At 41.4% G+C, this 21,352-nt stretch overlaps 1 protein-coding gene across 8 annotated transcripts in view; it reads right to left on the bottom strand.

Moving 5' to 3' along the window:
• GRAMD2B (GRAM domain containing 2B) overlaps positions 1–21,352 on the bottom strand; it is a 128,716-nt gene that overhangs the window by 16,219 nt on the left and 91,145 nt on the right. For 5 of the 8 annotated variants that reach the window (XR_003119854.1, XM_025388209.1, XM_025388210.1 and 2 more), the window contains exons 2-6: positions 12,629–12,748; positions 8,385–8,496; positions 5,868–5,934; positions 4,823–4,926; positions 128–223 (exon numbers count right to left, since the gene is read on the bottom strand). Coding sequence is in view for 6 of the 8 variants with exons in the window: in XM_025388209.1 (XP_025243994.1) it covers positions 128–223; positions 4,823–4,926; positions 5,868–5,934; positions 8,385–8,496; positions 12,629–12,748 (499 nt within the window). In the remaining 2 variants the exon portion in view is untranslated. Of the gene's footprint in view, positions 1–127; positions 224–4,822; positions 4,927–5,867; positions 5,935–8,384; positions 8,497–11,853; positions 11,897–12,628; positions 12,749–21,352 lie in introns of all 8 variants that reach the window. The other 3 variants (XR_003119853.1, XM_025388211.1, XM_025388212.1) reach the window with 1 other exon arrangement.

Genomic DNA, 21,352 nt, shown 5'->3' with positions numbered 1-21,352 from the left:
CTGATTCACCAAAGGAGATGATGATATTTATGGTTTGGAGTCTTGGTCCTTGGCAAGAGGGCCCTCAGGCAGCAGAGCCCAGAGAGGAGGACAGAGCGAAGGTGCCCTCGCTCCGCTGCATACTCACCCTGTCTGTGACCGTTGCTATGATCAGGGCGTTTGGCACTAGAAGAGCAGTTTTGGTTTTCTTTATTAGGGTTACTGAGAAAGCTGGAATAGAGATCTGAAACAGAATCAGCAAGTTAATGCCAGTTCAGACTTGACAGAACAGCACTTTGAATCTTCACATTAAAGGGGGAAAAAAAAAAGTAAACAGAAATCAAAACCAGCAGCAAGCTCCCCAGCCTCCATGAAGAAAAGTCAATCTTACAGAGTGGCAGGGATGTGTCACTGAGCTCCTCAAAATGGTGCTTACTGAGCCGGAGGATAAATCTGAATCATCGATTGGACTGAAGATCTTGGTGGGAAACCTTTATCTTCAGACATGAAAATAGAATGCAAAATGTATATTCATTTTAAAGATAAGCCCAAGGCTCTAAAGAAATTTCAAGCTTCTGGTCATCCACTTTGGGCTAACTTCCACATGCCCCACTCTCCTCTGTCTTTAGGTGCATGTTGGGGGGAAAATGTTAAAAAGCACTGGTATAATAGGACCATCACTGGAGAGAAAACCTGGGACCTGAATTCTTGGCTCAGTTTTTTTTTTTTTTTTGAGACAGAATCTCGCTCTGTCGCCCAGGCTGGAGTTCAGTGACGTGATCTCAGCTACCTGCAAGCTCCGTCTCCCAGGTTTACGCCATTCTCCTGCCTCAGCCTCTCAAGTAGCTGGGACTATAGGTGCCCGCCACCATGCTCCGGCTAATTTTTTTGTATTTTTGGTAGAGACGGGGTTTCACCGTGTTAGGCAGGATGGTCTGGAACTCCCGACATTCTGATCCACCCGCCTTGGCTTAGTTCTGTTACTACAGGTTGAGCATCCTTACTCTGAAAATCAGAAATCCAAACTATTCCAAAATCCAAACTATTCCAAAATCCAAAAGTTTTTGAATGCTGATATTGATGGTCAAAGGAAATGCTCACTGGAGCATTTCAGATTTTGGATTTTTGGATTAGGAATGCTCAGCCAGTTATATATTGGCAGACATTGCAAAATCTGAAATCCAAAACACTTCTGGTCCCAAGCATTTTGGATAGGGGATACTCAACCTGTATCTACATGACCTACTTCCCCTTGTAAGCCATCTGTTCTAGGCCTCAGTTTCTTGATTTATAAATTGGAGATAGTCTCATCTACTTCTCAGGATTTTCTGTGGATTAAGTAAGATAATATATGCAAAATGCCCAGTGATGAACAAAAATTTCATTTACCTCCTCACTTGTTTATGAAATCAGCATGGGTGAAATAAAAGAACTTTAAATACTTTTCTGGTTCAACAAAGAATAACAACAACAGTAACTATAGAAGCTACAATAATTGATACCTGTTTACCAGATAGAATTTAATTATGATGATCCTACACAGTCAATATTATAAGAAATAAAGAAATTTATTTAGAGAGCTGCATATCATACATAAGAAGTTACAAAGATGGAACTCAAGCCAGTCTGATTCAAAATGTGGGTTCTTTTCAATACAATGTGCTATAAGAATGTATCAAATGGCACAAAGAACAGAAGTTTATGATAATTTATGTTATACCTCTCCAACCAAATTTGATCTCAAAGGAAAATGGATCGCCATTACTTTAATCCCTGAAAACAGAACATCTACTTCTTGAAAATGCCTCACATATTCTCAAAAGTGGAGAAGAGATGGGCTTTATGTAAGTACTGCCAGCTTGAAGGAAGCAAGCACAATGAGCTTTTTTTTTTTTTTTTTTTTTTAAGACGGAGTTTTGCTCTTGTTGCCCAGGCTAGAGTGCAGTGGTGCGATCTCAGCTCACGGCAACCTCCTTCTCCCAGGTTCAAGTGATTCTCCTGCCTCAGCCTCCTGAGAAGCTGGGATTACAGGCATGTGCCACCAGGCCCGGCTAATTTTTTTTTTTTTTGAGATGGAGTTTCGTTCTTGTTGCCCAGGCTGGAGTGCAGTGGTGCGATCGCGGCTCACCGCAACCTCAACCTCCCGGGTTCAAAGGATTCTCCTGCCTCAGCCTCCCGAGTAGCTAGGATAACAGGCATGTGCCACCATGCCTGGCTAATTTTGTATTTTTAGTAGAGACGGGGTTTCTCTGTGTTGGTCAGGCTGGTCTCAAACTACTGACCTCAGGTGATCTGCCCACCTCAGCCTCCCAATGTGCTGAGATTACAGGTGTGAACCACCACGCCCAGCCACACCTAGCTAATTTTGTATTTTTAGTAGAGATGGGATTTCTCCATGTTGGCCAGGCTGGTCTTGAACTCCCAACCTCAGGCGATCCACCCGCATCAGCCTCCCAAAGTGCTGGGATCACAGGTGTGAGCCACCGTGCCTGACCGCAAAATGAGCTTTTAATTTTGAATATTTGCATTCACATGTGGGTTTATGAGATGGGCTTATTTATTGCCCTCAATGATCTAGGCAGGAAGACTATGGAAGAACAAGGGATAATCCAATTGAGACATTTTCTAAAAACTGTTTGCCAAAGAACTCCACTCACAATATTTTTCAAAGGCAGGAGGCAATTCAGAACTTACAAGTTGGGATAAATTTGGAAAAAAAGAATTTGAGATCTACTTAGATCATGATTTAAAAAAAAATGAGTCTAATTTTGTTTCTGAGCAGTAATACAAACACACAGTGGCAAAGGGCTATAAATTTAGATTTTTCATAATCTAAGGCATGGAACACCCTTAAGAAAGTTTTCAATCAATTGCTTCATGAGTATAAAATTACAACCAGATAACATTTGTAAAATAAAGCTTAAATCACTTTTCAGTTTGAGCCTAGACAGAATGTGATACATACATGCTAATTTTACTAGCATCAGAAAATACCAACAGGCTGACTAAAAAGGTCCTGATTAAATTAAGGCTACACTTTATTAATACTTCTCCAGGGTAAATGATAATATTTTTCCAGGGTAATGGTAACATTTTTCCAGGGTAAACTGCTTTAGAAGGGGAACTTGATTAGAAAGTTCCCACGGTAGAGCAATTGTTTGGGTGCCTTCAGCTCATACTGGATCACGCTGGACTGAGGTCCATTGGCAGTGAGGAAATTCTGCAGCATCTCTGAAGCCCAAATCTCCTTTGACACCATCCTTAGAAGGGATGGAACATACAAGTCACTATCATGGTTCTTATTCCCACGCCCTGCTAATTTTCAGTCTCCTGCCTCTGTAGGTTACACACTGCAAAAGCAATCTTAGTATATCCATGTCTTCAAAAAACCAGGGTCACTTCTTCTAACTTCTTTTTATCAGTTCTTAGGTAGAAGTAGAACTTTAAAATCATTGCTAGAATCGTATCAGCTTGAAAGTGCACCGACTGCCTTTGTGGATCCCCCAGTCGCTTAACAAAGACTAATGCTTTGTTCATTAGTGTCTTCAGTCCCTGCTGCTCTGCTCAGACATGTTGGCTCTATATGAATTCCTGAGAACTATATCACATTGATCAGTACTACCCAATCCCCTTCCCAATTCCATGAACAAGACCTTTAATCCAGAAATGTAGAAATAGATGAAATACTGCTTCATATTGATTTGTATTATACTGATTCAGATAATACTGTCAATCAAATAATGCTTACCTAAACATAGCTCTATATGATAAAAAATCAATATAAAAAGAATATGTTTTACCTAAAGAATAGTATGCTAGTCTTCAGCTCCAACACCAACAAAAGAAAATATTCCTATTAGATTTGTTAAGTGGTCTTTATGCAATTGCCAGTGGTTTTAGAAAGAATATTTAAATAAGGCACATCCACCACTCAAAACAAAAAGAAGTTTTCATCAGCTACTTCATGACTATGAGAGTTGCTTCTTCACACTCATGAATCAGAATGATTGAAAACTCACTGAGGTCATGCAAACCCAACAAGTGTTTCTCTGGTGTTATTCTGGAGGCCTGAATGAACTGTGATGTGACATCATAGCTCAAAGGTAAAAAAAGTCAGTGGGATAGAATTATCTTTTCCTTGATAGGCCACAGTTCCACGGTCCCCAGTTTAGAGGACAGTGCCAATTCCTTTAGGCTGTTCTCCTTAATGTCTCAGGATGTCATGTGTCTCTACTCCCCCAAATCTGTGTTTAATAATAATGAAAAGATGTAGTATCAGAGTACACTCGGGATCGAGGGTGTCTGACTTCCCCAGGCTAGGCCTTAACTGCTCCACTTCCTGCTCATTTTGTGCTGGTGAGGGTACAAAGGGAGTGCTAATAAGTAGCTTATTTATTGGCCTGCTGTCCTAGACGTCACTGATAACTGGTATAAATATGGTATAAAAATTGATGTTTCTTAAAAGAAATGATTTTGGTTTAAATGTATATGTTTGAAAATCATGGCACACCCTCCATATAAACAACTTTGAGTGTTCGCTGGTGACATCTGAGTAAAAAGGATTTAGGGTATGGCTATGGGTGAGGTACATGTGTATATGTGAGGTATATGTATATAAAGAAATGAGTGAGAAAATAATGCTTAGGGAAAAAGGGAAGTTAGTGTCATCTGGAGGCATTTAGAACCTATAGTATTTGGAATTACAACAAAGGAAACTTGGCATAAAAAATTAACCATAATATAAGTATCTATAAATATAGCTAAATTTAAGACGATTAATATTTGCCATATACAATAAAGTATAGGGTTAGCTTTTTTAAATTTATTTTTTAATTATACCAACCTTTGTGTCTTTTCCAAAGACCTTAGAATGAAAACAAATCCAGTTTTCTGATACAAAGAGCTTTCCTTGGTATAGTATTTCTTTCTGTAGAGCACAGGTAAAGCCTGGGAGAATACACACAGGTACAGCATCATTTAGAATTTCCATTTAAAATAAAAACCATGTATATATTTTGGTGACTCAAGGATGGGCAGAGAATACATTCATACTCAAAAGTTTTATTGCCTCTTCTTCTGTCATCTTTATGGAAAGAAAGCTGTGGCGACCAGTTTGTTTTTAAATTCAAAGTCTTACCAACTTCAGTTTAAATATCAGAATGAAAAGGCAAATCTACTATTGCACCTGAGAGACGAAGAATGGTGTTTTACAAGTCTCCTCTATCATGTGCTGGTATTAGTACACCTGTTCCCCTTTTCCCCGGTATTTTCACTAATGACTGTTTTCGAAATAGATGGCCTCACTAGAGGAAGACCACATAACCCACACTTTCTGTCTGAAGGTCATGGCAGGAACCCAGCATCTTGCCTCAACTTTTGCACATCAAGAGAGGCTAGAATGGAACTTTGGGCCCCTTGATGAATCACTGCAGAGCCCAGTAGGCGTGCTTAACTAGCATGCTGGGCAAGATATTTAGGTGACCATCACACCCTTCATAGTGGCATCAGCACGTGTCTGTCCATGTCTAAGGATGTGAGTTTTCTTTTAGTCTTCTTCTAGTGGCCTCTCTTGCCTCAGGCTTGTTATCCTAAATCTTAAAGCAATGTAACCATGTGCATTTCAGCAATAAATAAAGAAGGGAAGGGTATCATGGAACCATCTTGGGTGACTCCATACCCTATGGAGAACTGTTTCTTTTTCTCCTCTGTGATCTTTTCACGCTGCCTGGTGAAAGCTGATTGAAGCTGGTGTTATTGTTATGTTATGACTTTCAGAAACCTGATCCCCTTGGTGACTCAGTCCATAGACTATGCCCTCTTTCTTCCCCAAAACTAATGATCAACTTTTCAAATATGTAGCTTAGAAAGTCAAACAGGTCAGAACTTACTTTGCTTCAGTGGTTCCTCTGTTGGGACACTAAGAAACAACTTGTGAAAGTGCATATTGGCCTTGTACTACAATGAGAACAAAATACAAGCATTACCACTCTCACTTTCTTGTGAAACATCACAAATTCAACTTCAACAACAAATTTTCCCTCCCTTAATAGTATCTTTAGGAATTCCTTCTCACTGATCTTATGTCTCTGACACAAGCCTTTAGTAAAACACAGTGAAAGGCAGGGCACACAAGTTTCATTTTCTAACAAGTTTAATGCTTTGCTGGTTGGATACAATGATGCAGCTGCTGGTCAGCCTACTGCTGAGGAAACAGGGCTAGACAAGGATGTCCCTAATCAGAAAGGGGATGAAATTTTAAGGAATCTCATTAGGGAGGGTACTGGATCCCAGGTACTAAACGTACCAGCGAGTACTCTCAGAAGAGTACAGTGGTTCAAAGCTTTGTAGTTAGGTAAACCTGAGTTGAAGTCTTGGCTGTGGTGGCTCTAGCTCTTGGTGTGTGACCATGGCTTAGTCCCTTTATCTCCCTGGGCCTTGGTTTCCTTTTCTGTACCAGAGGGCAAAAACAGTACCTGCCTCAAGGTATGCCATAAGGCTTAAATGGGATAATACACATAAAGGACCTATAGTCTAAGGCAACATATGGCCACTCTTCCTACTGTATTATTGTGAAGGCATTTCCTTAGCCAGTGACAGGAGTAGGATGCAGTAGGCTACTGTCAAGACAAGTAGGATTTCATCCAAAGACTTCACTCTCCAGGGCAGCAGAAAGCCCAAGACTATGAAAGCTGCAAATCACTTCATTTTCAAGGGATCTGTTTTCACAACTGTGACAATAACAATGGATAGCCAGCAATTTACAGATTGTAAAACACTTTCATCTGCATCATACAGCTATTAAGAGGTAGAACTGTTAGCTGGATGTGGTGGCATGTGTCTGTAGTCCTAGCTACTTGGGAGGCTGAGGCAGGAGGATCTCTTGAGCCCAGGAGTTCAAGCCTGCAGTGAGCTATGGGGTATAACTGGATCCTCTCTCCACAGCATCAATCTGCCTCATAGGATACTTCTGAAGAAAAATTTTTATAAAGAGAATGGGTAGGAGGCCCTGGATGGCTTATTATCCAAACCAAGAGTGGTCTCAATGGCAAAACTGGCCCTGTTTTACCATAAAGAACTACAGACCAGGTCATCAAGACGATAGATGGTCCCTGCAAGTCAGCTATTTTATAGATAAACACCTTGCAGAAAGATACCTTGATTAAAGCTGGGTGTTGTATGGCTTCACTGAGCTTTTGTTTTCAATGGCTACAGTGAGCAATGGTTGCACGCTTGATTTAAAATATGCTAGGCCATAAACTCTTCAAAAATGTCAACGTAAAAATTGGCAAAAGAGGTAGTGGGGCTGATTTCAATTAAAAGGGACATAGCAGGCTGAGTGCAGTGGCTCATGCTCCTAATCCCAGCACTTCGGGATGCAGAGGTGGGTGGATCGCCTGAGGCCAGGAGTTTGAGTCGAGCCTGGCTAACACGGCAACACCCTGTCTGTACTAAAAATACAAAAATTAGCTGGGTGTGGTGGTGCACATCTGTAATCTCAGCTACTCAGATGGTTGAGTCATGAGAATCACTTGAATCCGGGAGGTGGAGGTTGCAGTGAGCCGAGATCATGGCATTGCACTCCAGCCTGGGCAACAGAGCAAGACTCTGTCTCGGGAAAAAAAAAAAAAAAGAAAAGACATAGCAAATACATGCAGTATGTGACTCTTGATTGGATCCTGGAGAGGAAAAAAACACCTTTATAAAGGATATTTATTACCGGGACTACCATGGAAATTCAAAAGTAGATTTTATATTAATAATATTTTAATACATTTCATATTTAAATTTCTTGGGTGTGCCGATGGTTTTTGGTTTAGCTCTTAGGAGGCACATGTTCAAGTATTTAGAGGGGTGAAGAATTAAAAAAAACCCAAACTCCGGGCCCCAGTACATGCATCACACTCTCTGATGACATAGAACTGGGTTTTGTTTCCTATCTGGGTGTATTTTAGAGCAGAACCAAAATTAGTTTGGAGAATAATCCTGACCCTGTTCAAAGGTCTTACTCCTCTGTGTGCAGTTGGCTGGCCTACTACTATTCAGGTAGATGCCTTATCAGACTCTTCAATTTCAGTACAAGGATGTCACAACTCCCCTTGTCTTGTTAATTACTGGATAAGCACATGACTCTGTGTTGGTCCCTAATCTCTGGGTATTTGTCAGAGTTCGAGGCCACAGCATGGAACTCATCACCATGCAATGTGCTGAAAAGTGAGTTGTGGAATATAACATTGATAAAAAATGGACTGGAGGAACTGCTGCCTGTTTGTTCCTCTAAATTGTCTAAACTCTATGCCTATCTTAGTCTTGACCAGCAGGAAGGTGCATGCTTGAGTTCCTTCTTGTCACTGGCTTCAATAGTCTTGTCACCCCCTGAGACAATACAAATTTCATTCTTAAATTACCTGGCCGGAAGATGAAGACTTTTTTCTTTCAGTCTTAGGGTCATTTTTGCTTTCTGTTTTACAGTCGTTCTTATCACTTGCTAAAGAGGCACCATCAAAACTGGATTTTGACCTAAAGAAAGAAAGTCCAGGGTTGTCTATAAGATAATTTTTTTTTTTTGAGACAGTTTTGCTCTGTTGCCCAGGCTGAAGTGTAGCAGCATGATCACGGCTCACTGCAACCTCCCCATCCAGGACTCAAGCGATCCTCCCACCTCAGCCTCCTGAGTAGCTGGGACTACAGGTGCGTGCCACCATGCCCAGCTCATTTTTTTGTAGAGATAGGGTTTCACCATGTTGCCCAGGCTGGTCTTGAACTCCTGGACTTAAGTGATCTACCCGCCTCGGCCTCCCAAAGTGCTGGGATTATAGGCATGAGTCACCACACCTGGCCTATGAGATACATTTTTCATTAATTTATTGTAATAAATCTTGATTATTATACTATCGTCTAAGAAAACCTGACATTTGTTTTTCTTTTCTGGATATCAAAAATCATTCATGATACTCTGAGAGCATTTACACAGCACATGCTTTAGGACACTGGAAGGATTTCAGCAGGCTGTAATCAAAAACTGTAGAAATAGTAACTTATAGAGGGTGAAATAACGATCAAGTTGTGAAAATAATTATGTCATTTTAAAAGTATTTTAATCAGTATTTAAAAAGGAGTACTTGAGGCAAACTACTAAATAGTATTGTGGCTATAGTTCAATCAAAGAATATTTTTGTTTCAGAATTCCACTAATATTTAACAAGTATTAATTGAGTGGGGCATTGTGTTAAATGTCTTGGGGCCCATAACACAGTCTTTGTCCTTAAGGCGCCTGTGTACGCATGCATCAAACACTTTTTAAAAAAGGCAGTACATGATTTAGCACCAAAACAAAAACAAAAACAAAAACAAATATTACAGCAGTTAGGAGAAGGTATGGAGCCAATAAGTCTAACAGGAGGTGAGAGAAGAGGAAAACAGGCTGGGCACAGTGGCTCACGCCTGTAATCACAGCACTTTGGAAGGCCAAGGTGAGCAGACCACCTGAGGTCAGGCGTTTGAGACCAGCCTGGCCAACATAGTGAAATCCCATGTCTACCAAAAGTACAAAAATTATCTGGGCATGGTGGTGCGCGCCTGCAGTCCCAGCTACTCGGGAGGCTGAGGCGGGAGAATCGCTTGAACCCGGGAGGCAGAGGTTGCGGTGAGCTGATATTGCGCCACTGCACTCTAGCCTCGGGGAGAGAGCAAGATTCTGTCTCAAAAAGATAAAAAAGTTAAATTTAAAAAAGTAAATAAAGAGAAGAGGAAAACAAGAGAATAATGTGGGCTTGAAATGCTGGGCCTAAGAGGATAAGCAAGAATCAGGTATGAGGAAAAGACACAACACATCCCGGAGTGGAAATACAATACAAGTGAAATCAGAATAAAGCAAAAATGAAACCAAAAACATGTGTGAAGCCAAATCTTCCTTTTTCCTGTTAAGGACAGAGGTCAGAGCTCCAGAGTTTCTTTCTAAGGCGATTCTAGTCCTGGTTTTCCATTTTAGTAGATGTGTGCATTTGTACGTGTCTTCAACCCTACGGCTAAAAGCAGTTGCTTCAAAGTAGCAATCATGGATGATTTTTGGAGTTATATATATAAATAAGTTTTACGATCGTGAAGTTGCTTTAATGTTTCTGGGAGGAAATGGCACATAAAATCCATGATTTCACGATATTATTCCTTAAAATGAAGTTCAGTTAAAAAAAATTGGTTCAAAGTGGATTTAAGAACAATCTGAAGTAATTCAGGTGGTACATGGGTGTCACAGATAAACAGAAAGGACTGAAGTTGGAGAATCATGCTCTGGTTTTCTCAGCTGTGAAAAGATGGACTATATGATGTCTTAGGCCTCTTCTAGCCACTACAGTGTATGATTCCACAGTGCTCAAATCACAGGTCAAATACCCCTCAGCTGTTCAAGGCAAATGAATTTAATTTCAGACACAGGCCATTTAAGCTATTCACAGATGTAAATTCCCTGGGAATTCTAGGGATTACTTTTTTTTGGAAGCTATGAAAAAACATTTGTTCTCTATTTGAAAATAAAACTATCTGTACAAATGTCAACTTACCTTTTATTTATACTATTCACAGATTTGAATTCATCATCTCTACTGATTCAAATCAATAAATGTTAATGGAATGGGCAAGGAAATGATCAGACTGTTTGAAGATCCATGGCCTGCAAGCAAATATGACAAGTAGGGCGGCTCTACCCTTGATAATTTCAAAAGGCAGAAGCAATAAGGGGGTTCATCTGCATGACACTGACCCCTGTGGACAGGGTATGTATGTATATAATACTGATTTCTTTGGGTCTTTTCAACCCTGTTATTCTCACTTCCTACAGGTGACAAGAAGCCCAGTGCAAAATGAAAATGTGGGGTCCCTTATATAAAAATTAATTAATTAATCTTTTGAGACAAAGTCTCACACTGTTGCTGAGGTTGGAGTGGCACAATCTCGGCTTACTGCAGCTTCCACTTCCTGGGTTCAAGCAATTCTCCTGCTTCAGCCTCCCGAGTGCATGCACCACCACACCTGGCTAAATTTTGTATTTTTAGTAGAGACGGGGTTTCACCATGATAGCCAGGCTGGTCTTGAATTCCTGACCTCAAGTTATCCACCTGCCTCAGCCTCTCAAAAGTGCTGGGATTACAGGTGTGAGCCATCACACCCGGCCCCCTTACATAGAAATTATTAAGCATTTCTGGATAGCAAGAGGGGAGCATTAAACCAAGTGTGGGCCCTTTCCAGCTGCACAGACCACATGCCCATGAAGTGTAGCAAGCATGCCCTGTGAGAGTGTATTATTATTACTGAAGCCTGGGGAAGTTGGAGTAAAACCAACAGTGTTTTTAAGGCGCCTGCTGTAATCTGCCAACAGTGGTGAAAGACATGAGAAATAACGTGCCTTGTGCCTTTGTGAAGAGAAGCATTAGGTGAGGCTTTGAGGGGAAACAACTAGAGGAAAAAAAATGGTTAAACTGAGATGCTGGCCAGGCGCAGTGGCTCACGCCTGTAATCCCAGGACTTTGGGAGGCCGAGGCCAGTGGATCACCTGAAGTCAGGAGTTCAAGACCAGCCTGGTCAACATGGTGAAACCCTGTCTCTATTAAAAGCACAAAAATTAGGTGGGCATGGTGGTGCACGCCTATAGTCCCAGCTACTGGGGTGGCTGAGGGAGGAGAATCGCTTGAACCTGGGAGGCGGAGGTTGCTGTGAGCTAATGTGCCACTGCACTCCAGCCTGGGTGACAGAGCGAGACTCCGACTGGAAAAAAAAAAAAAAAAAAAAGCGAAATGCCACAAAACAGCATGCAGGAAAGATGAAGAGATAATTGGGAATTAGGGTCAGAAGAGGAAAATTTGGGGAAGAGTTAAGACTTACTCTTGGTCCTGAATGAAGCATAGATTTGGAGAGAAGACATGGGCTGGTAAGCCAGGAAGGAAGCAAAAAGTGGAGTTAATAATCTTTCAGCAGAGACCAAAAGAAGTAGAAGGTAGCAGTTCTAAAAGTTCTAATAATGGTGAAGGACAACAATCATTTCTCTACTCAGTTTAGATAAACTGCACTCACCCATCACACACTCTTGGTTTAACCGCTATCTTTTAAGTGCCCCAAAGCAACTTTAGTCTCTACCAAACGGCAGTTGGTGCCTCTGAGAATGATGAGGCTACAGCTACACATCTCAAAACCACCTCTCCCCTCCAGCCCCACAACCAAACCACCCCTCCCTCTTAGTCTGTCACAGGAAACTGGTGGCCTGAGGGGTCCCCGGGTGGGGATTCTTTTCCTTGGCTTTTTCATGGCCCCCAGGAAAATGAGACACCAGGTGGGCACACCCGAGGCTGGGCAGACACTCCAACCTGGCCAGCCTTCCCAGGTGCTTTCTAAACATATGCCTGAGAGGGGGCCACCCTGGCGTCATCACTTAGCAAAATCAGTACTTTCAGAAAGGTGCAGATGCTCTGCTGAAGGTTGGGGCAGGAGGGAGAAAAAGATGCTGCCTGGGTATCGGGGAAAAATGTTCACTCTTTCTCAGGAGTATTATTTTTCTATAGTATCAATACATCCTCACTCTTAACAAAAAACCCCAGCTCCTCCCATAATGCCCTCTCCCCAAAAGACAAAAGAGAACAAAGAGAGTCAACGGAGGACTCACCGTAGGCTAATGATTTTCTTCTGGTCTGGGGAGTCGGCCTCCACAGATGGGGTAGGGGATTGGGCTGTTGGCGACCTGCAGGCTTTCTTTTTCTCCTCCACACCATTCTCAGCCTCTGAGCTGAAGAAGAAAGGAAAACGCTTCACCTTAGACATTCAGAGAGAGGTAGATGGAAGGAAAACGATGAAGTAACCTGGTTTTCTAGAGAGTGGAATGATTTTTCATTCCCCATTGATAGGCTAGTTAACTTTGACAGCTAGGCCCTTTCCCAATCTCCATTCTAACCCCTTGCCTGGTGCCCTAGTGGCAGTAGCTGCAGGTCATACCTGTTTCACTTATAAATGCCAGACTGTGTGGACTTGCTGGCTCCCAGGTCTGTGTTGCCCAGCTCTGTTCTGCATAGTCTGTGCTGGGGAAGTCAGATCACCTGGAGGCTGGAAGGGCCCTGCACACGTGCACACGCACACACACACGCACACACGCTCATGTGTGGCCTCCTGCAGGTGTGAGCCTTCCCTCTGGGAACCCCCACCCCTTTTGTTTGCACTTCTCTTATGTCATTTACATGTTGTTTAACCAAGCAGTCCCCTAAGCAATATACAGTCTCTGATCTTTACAACCACCCAGACTAGGTAGGAATTACTACCCCCATTTTATAGATGAGGAATCTGAGGCTCTTGCTATCTTGCCTAAGTTCAGAGAGCTAGCATCTGTCTTACTTGAGATTCAAACTCAGTATGTCTGTCTGCAAAGCCTTTGTGTTCTCTCTCTCCATCCATCCCTCCAACCACCTACTCATCCATTTATCCCCATAACTAACTCTTCAGTGTGAGAGCTCCAGGGTGGGGTGGGAATCTTACTTATCTTTGTCCTAACCATGGGGTCTAGGAGAGTGTTGACCTACAGTCATGCTCAATAGGCTTTGGAAAAACTGGGTCTGACCTTGGTAAAAGAGAAGGTGGAAGGGAGTAGAGGGGAAGGTGAGTCAAGAGGGTTTGTGCATAGAACCAACAAACAGAGGACAACCAGCATGGGGGATGCAGAAGTGGGCTCCCTCAGTCGGCCGGTGAAGATCTCTTGGGAAGCAGGGGAAACCACTTCCAATGGGAAAGTGGGAAAGGAAGGGATGCTGAAGGAAAAATACAAAATGTTTTTTATGGATCAGAACTTCTTTGGTGTGTCAGCTCAGTAAAACACAAACGATACTTCTGAGGATGTGAGGACTCCACGGAGACTGAGCATAAAGAAAGACATGTTAAGATGGCATTGCTATGAGAGATTAGCTAATATTCATTTTCATTTACCACCTATTTGGTATTCTTACCTGGATATGACTATGCAGGCAGGAAATGTCAATGGATAATTTAAGCTGTCTGGTTGCTTTGCTAACCACTTTTCACAGCATATGAAAATTGCAGCCTAGGCGACGAGTCCTATTGTAGTGTCAGAATCAAGGCCAGTATATCTGACAAGGGTATCTAACTAATAACTCCCACAAATGGTTGCTACTTTTTTTTTTTTTTTGAGATGGAGTTTCACTCTTGTTGCCCAGGTTGGAGTGCAGTGGTACGATCTCGGCTCACTGCAACCACTGCCTCCCGGGTTCAAGTGATTCTCCTTAGCTGGGATTACAGGCGCATGCCACCATGCCTGGCTAATTTTTGTATTTTTAGTAGAGACGGGGTTTTGCCATGTTGGCCAGGCTGGTCTCGAACTCCTGACCTCAGGTGATCTGCCCACCTTGGCCTCCCAAAGTGCTGGGATTACAGGCGTGAGCCACTGCGCCTGGCCAAATGGTTGATGCTCTTAATTTTGTGGTAAGAATTTCTTTTTTCCTAGTAGTTACATATCTGAGGACAGAGGTCCAACCTTCTATTTCTTCAATTCTTCTCAAAGTACTTAAAACAGTTACATACATTAAAAGGGCTCAGTCCATAACAGAATTGCATTATGTGGCAAAGGTACATGGAAGGCCAAGGCCTTGAAATATTATTAGGAAAACCCTGTTTTGGTTTAAATAATAATTGGACTTTATTAAACTTAACACCATGTTTAATTTGTGGACTCAAAGAATTTTAGAATAGTTAAGAGGCCTTAAAACACATCTCTGGCTTTTTTCTCTTCCCCCAAAACACACACACATTATCTCTCTTCTTCAACAGATTCAGGCAGAAATCTACTTGAGAAGCCCTCTTTAAGTAGAGACTGGGTATAGAACTGCAATAATCCATCTCAACATTTATTCAGATATTTACTGGATTTTATGCAGGATCAGATGAAGACTTAGAGGGAGAGCCAGAACTGTCCTGTACAGCATCTTTGTGTACAGAGAGCCACTCCACAAGAGGTGCTCCTGGCAGAGATAAGGTGCTCCTTGCTCTGGGCAGAAGCGACCCAGCACCAACGTCAGAAGTCAGCAAAACTGAGGCTAGATTTCAGTCCCTCTTTGCCCCTGACCCATCTTGGTCAGGCTTTTGTGTGCAGTGCAGGTGACTAAGTGCTTAACCACATGAGGTGGTCCTGTTTTGGGACTCAGCTTAGCACTGAAAAGATTACAGTGCATGCCTCTAGATTGTCCTACTCAAACAATGTCTTTCAAGGATGGAACATACAGTTGTACTCAAAGTAGCTTTTTTCTACATACTCTCCACTTTATTTCTCCTTCAGCTTGTGTCTTGTCTTCAGCACTGGTTTTCTCCTTGAAGGCCCTAGCCAGGGGGCACATCCTCCACATTGCCTAAAAGTCTCTATGCTGCCTGCTGATTTTATAACTCACTAGGCATCGAATTAATTCATACCTTGTACTGGTACCTTTTCTCCCAAAAATCTTAGTTATCCAGCACTAGACTAAGTTCCTCAAAGGCAGGGAATGTCTATTTTCTTTTCCACGGCACTCAGCTCAGCATTTGCTCACAGTGGTCATTTACAGGTTGAATAATATGGATTAATTATGTAGTATCTCAAAGAGGAAGCAAAATTCACCTACGGGTCAATTCGATCTTAGGTTTTTGCTTACTTAAAGATGCTACAAGCTCAAGCAAGTTAATTCCTCACACAGGCAAGATTATTCCTGCAAGCGTCCCTTGCCTTGGAGGTCTTGTCAGCAGCAGACTGAAACTAGGTAGAATTCAAGCAGCAGAGGCTAGCGTGTGTTTGAGTGAGCAGTGTGGGAGGGGAAATGGAATGCTTCCTCAAGGCCTTTTGGAAACTTTGAAGTCAATGAAGCTGAATCAGGCCTCTCAGCAACTGTAAAGTTACGGTCAATGAAGCTGAACAGGTTTCATTTAAATCATGAAAATAAGGAAATCAGGTTTTATTTATTTTTTAACCAGAAGACAAAGCCCTGTTATGGGCTTTGACTAAGAGTCAACTGAAAAAACAAACCAAAAAAAACCAATCCGCCTATTTCAACGAATATTTACTGGACTGGTCCCTGCTGTCAGGGTGCTCAGAGCTTTGTAGGTAAGACAGGTAAGTGAGCTGTCAGTTGTTAAGTACCCATAGAAGGAGTAGACGATGCTGGAGACACAGGACCAACCTTCACTTGACCTTGGCAGGTTATTTCTCCTCCCATCTCCAACCCACTTTAAGCATCAGTTATGGTCCCTGCCTGAAAGGTTTTTAGTAGAAATTTCAAAGCAGTGAGATAGTCATGCTTATAATAACGAAACCTGACTTCACCTATTAGGGGACAGCATTTTTATTTTTATTTATTTATTTTTTTGAGATGGAATTTCACTCTTGTCATCCAGGCTGGAGTGCGATGGCGTGATCTCCGCTCACTGCAACCTCCACCTCCTGGGTTCAAGTGATTCTCCTGCCTCAGCCTCCCGAGTAGCTGGGATTACAGGTGCCTGCCACCATGCCTGGCTAATTTTTGTATTTGCAGTAGAGATGGGGTTTCACCATGTTGGCCAGGCTGGTCTTGAACTCCTGGTCTCAAGTGATTTGCCTGCTTCGGCCTCCCAAAGTGCTGGGATTACAAAGCATAAGCCACCACGCCCGGCTGGGGAAAGCATTTTTATTACTGGCTAGGAAAACCTTGTTTCAATAAAACACTGCCACACACTGTTACACAATTTATAAATACAAAAACAGGTTGTACAATCCCTATCAATCATCTAATATTTGTCACTTCCCAGACCTCATTAGTTTGATGACGACTTAAATTTGGATTTCACAATTTTTCAGAATTAGAACTCTAATGTGGAGGCAACCATCATTCCTCCTGGAGATAGTATCTGTGAGTTTCAGGTAAACTCAATATGCCTTTCTCTTGTCACATCACTGGCCCTTTGCCCCTCCTGTTGGGAATGTATTGTATTCAGGCACCATCACATGCAAGTCCAAGTAAATAAGTAGCTGAGGGCAGAAGTTGTGATTAAGCTGTGTCTCAGGTGAAGGAAAACAAGTGTTACACTGTGGTTCAGTCCAAGAAGGTGTGTTCCCTTCTACTTACAGTGGTGAGTCCCTGTGTTTGAGTCTACTTACATGTTAATCTAAGCTAAAGGCATAAAAATATGTCACTAAGCTTCCTTATGGTAGCAGAAGTGGAGGTAGTTTTATATCTACCATTATTTTTAAAGAAATCTCTGATCATTTTAAAGCCACAGTCTTGACCAACAAAGGTTTAGAAGAGTCTTGAAGATAGGATACGTTTCATCAGAGGGTCTTCATAGAATAAATTCCTGGAAATGGGATTGTTGTGGTCATGGGTGGGTCTCTGAAAGTAGAGTGTTGCTGAAACCCTGTAGTGAAAACCAGGTTGGCATCTGGATTCACCAAGATCTGGGGCCTCATAGGCGTTTGTTTTCAGAGAGCTGCCTGCTCAGTGGCTCCGTGGCTGGCAGACACTCTTTGGGAAGCAAAGAGCTGGGCTATAGAGATGGAAGAGGGCTGGACAGCAGCCATAGTACAAATAAAGAGAGGCCTCACAGGGACCAAAAGAAGGAAATAGAATGGAGTGTGGAAGTACAAGAGTGAGCAATGGAGACAGGATGGCTGGGAAACCCTTTAGCTTCTCCAATTTCATAAACTCGGAATCTCCCAAATTAGATTTTTATAAGTCAAGAAGAATGACCTTCCATTTACAATTCTGATACACATATTTTTGTTTGGACAACCATACATTTCATTTATCTATCTACATATTTATTTCTGAATAGGCACTATAAGTATAAAATTTGAAAGTTACAAATAGAAAAACAAATTTCTTTTTACCCCTGTTTCATGGTGACCCAGTTTCTCTCCACAAAGGCACCTGCTCTTCCCAGCAACTTGTGTGTCCTTCCTGAGAGAGTCTGTGCACATATCAGCATGTGCATTTTTGAAGTACAAATGATAGATAGCATGCTATTCTATGCCTTGCTTTTTTTTTTTTTTTTTTTTTTTTTAACTTATTGTATCTTGGTGCTCTTTCCCTGTCAGTACCTATAGATCTTCCTCATACTTTTTAAATGACTGCATAAAGTTCCATTGTGAGGATGAACTGTTATTTAACCAGTTCCTTATTGACGGGGCATGTAGGTGGATTCCAGTCTTTTGCAAATACTAACAACATTGCACAAATGTTCTTATATATTTATAACATGTGAATAATTTTCTGGAAATGGAACTGCTGCATCAAAGGGTATATAATAGAAAAAACGTTATAGCTATTGCCAAATTGCCCTCAGTAGACATTTTGTGATTCACACCCAAATATACAACAGTGTTTATATCTTCTCACTAATAAAGTGTTAGCCTTAAAAATATACATATTTTGAAGTACCTAATAGCTGGCACACAAAATAACAATAATCATTTTAATCATGACTAGTGCTAAACTTTTTGATCTTTGCAAATGTAAAAGGCTAAAAAATATTCCACTACAGTTTTCATTTGCATTTTCTTCTTAAGAGTAAAGCTGAGTGTATTTCCATATATCTAAGCGCTTATTAAAATTTTTCTTGTTTTGTGAATTAGTTGTTTGTATGTACATTTTGCCAATTTATCTAATGGTTTGCTGTCACTCAGGCTGGAGTGCAGTACAGTAGCACAATCTCAGCTCACTGCAACCTCTGCCTCCCAGGTTCAAGTGATTTTCCTGTCTTAGCCTCCTGGGTAGCTGGGATTACAGCTCAGGGGTTTGAGGCTGCGGTGAGCCGTGATTGTGCCACCACACTTTACCCTGGGTGACAGAGTGAGACCCTGTCTCAACAACAAAAAATGGTAGCTACTGAGGAGGCAGATAGGGGATGGGAGAGGTGGGATTGAGATCATTATACAATTTTAATGAGTTATAGTATTTTGGTAAGCATTTAAACAATTTTAAAAGTTTTATTCATATACTTGTAGCAAAGATGTAAGGTACAGAGTGGATAATAAAAATCGGTGGATTTACTATCTTCATATGTTTGAGCTCTTACTATGTGTAAAACCTCATAGCAGATTTTATGTTCTCAAAGGACTTAGGCTTTACTGGGAACTTAAGTTTAGTACATAAAAAAAGAACAAAACATGTCGTAAAGGATATTGTGTCATAAAGAAGGTGTCTAAGGAGTTCAGAAACCTCTTCTAATTGTAAAGAGGAGACTCAGAGAAGTTGTGTGGAAGAAATAAGCATGACACCCTTGTGTATGGGGAGGGCACCATGTCTTTTCTAGTTAAGTAGAAAAGTATTATAGCTGTCAGAAATATATTTCAGTACGAGAAATGTAAATTATATTTCTATTTGTTGTATAAAACAGTAAAAATAAAACAGCCCTTTGGATTGGAGACATCAAAACTTTCATTACTGCATCACAGCCGTCGGTGCCACCTCTCTGCCTGAAGAAACGCTGTAGGTATACAATGATTATTGTGGAAGGATTGAGATTTGAGCTGGATACATACAATTTGGACTCATAGAGATGCCATAAGGTCATGAGAAACACAAGGAAAGGCAGAAGCAAAATATGCAGACAAGGAAAAGTCACTCTCACAAGGAAATCCAGTAGTTTTTTTTTTTTTTTTCTGAAGTACAGGCAGCAGGAAGAAGCAGAAATTAAGTTGTGAAGTTTGATTCCTAACGAGAGAAGGCTACTTTTAGACTTCATTTGACTGGTGGCAGGTATTAATTGAAGATTTTTAAACAGAAGGAATGAAATGACAAGATATTAAATGCCCACCTTTTATACATCATGGACCTGATGAGCTATGGGCTTCTGGAGGACTATATTCCTATTTGTACAAGAACAAGGGAGGGTGGAAGCTGGAGACGAAAGAAAACAGAAAGGCAGGTAGGGAGGTGAATCTGAAGGCAAGAAGCAGACACTGCATTGGAGGGAAAATCCAGAGATAACATTGGAATGATTAGGGAGAGCACGCAATGGAGAGGAACATCTGAGAACACCAAGATTATCTGGGGGATGGAGAGGATGGCATTGCCACTAACAGTTACAGGGAACACGAGAGAAACTGTAGTTTGGTGGGAAGGATTTTGTAAATTTAGTTTTAGACATAACAGATGTTATATTGATAGCAGGTAGAAAACTGTATCTAAAAAAACCAAAAGAGCCCCAAATATGTCAACAATAAAAAGAATATCCGATTTTGCAGAGAAGGGGTTCTGCCAGTTTGGAAACTAATTCCATTGAGTCTCAAGCACACTGCTGTAGCAAAAATGAATACCTAAACACCAGCAGCAATAGCAGGGCTAGAGAAATGGTTTAGCAGAGGCCACCATCTGGCTCCAGTAACCTCTTTAATATGGTCTCAAAGAAGACCCCTCTGTTCTCATGAAAGTGGACAAGTCATTGTCCCATGAACAATCGTGTGATTCATTCCTGCCTCTGTATCTATTCCTAATTCTGTTTTCCTAAAATATTATGTCTCTTTGAAAGCCTAAGGCAACTCATTTAACTCCAAAAAGCAATTAATTGTTAAGATCCTGATTCTGGAGAGACAGAAACCCAACTCAAACTAGCTTATGTTTTTTTAAAAAAGTAACCAAACAGCCCCCAAGGGTTTTTGTCACCGCTTTAAGACGAAGTCAACAGTAGAGAGTGGGTGCAGCTGCAGTGATTTCCCTTCCACCCTTGGAACGCACAGCAATGATCTCTAGGATCTTCCTCTCCAAGACTTCTGGGACATCAATGTGCAATTCATCCTCCTGAGACACCGCCTCCATTATGTCATGCTCCAGAGTCAACAATGGCTTTCTATTGAGCACCAGATCGAGGTATCTGGACACAAGCCAAGACCCTCCAGTTTTGCAATCTCCCTCTGCTTTTCAAAAGGAATTCTCTGTTCCAGCCGTGTTGGTCTTCTTACCTTGGCTGTACTTATATCATGTTCTGTCCTTCCTCTATGCATTGATTCTCAGTCCTCTGCTCCCTCCTCTCTACACACAGGAACCCATCATACCAGACTCTGAACAAATCCAATTACATCCCCACTTTGATACTGACCTCCATTTCTTTATTATCAATAATATAAGAAATTCTGCAATTAATACTTATTGCCTAGACATCTATTTGCAATACAGGAAAACAATTAGCATTTTAAAAAGGGCTTGGGCTTAAATTTTATCTCAAAACCTATCTCATGAACTCCTTCCCAAGTGTGGTTGACAAGTTTTGGAAGAGCAGGTGGGAGCAAGAGAAAAAGGTCAGTCTTTTCATTTTCCCCACTGCTGAATTGGCATTGTGTGCAAACTTATTTTTTTCAAACTGATTATTAGTTAGATGAGCAATAATTTGAAAC

Source organism: Theropithecus gelada, chromosome 6 (assembly GCF_003255815.1).
Source record: "Theropithecus gelada isolate Dixy chromosome 6, Tgel_1.0, whole genome shotgun sequence".
Lineage (NCBI taxonomy): Eukaryota > Metazoa > Chordata > Mammalia > Primates > Cercopithecidae > Theropithecus > Theropithecus gelada.
Note: the sequence above shows the minus strand (reverse complement) of the source record. Positions and strands in the feature narration are given on the sequence as shown.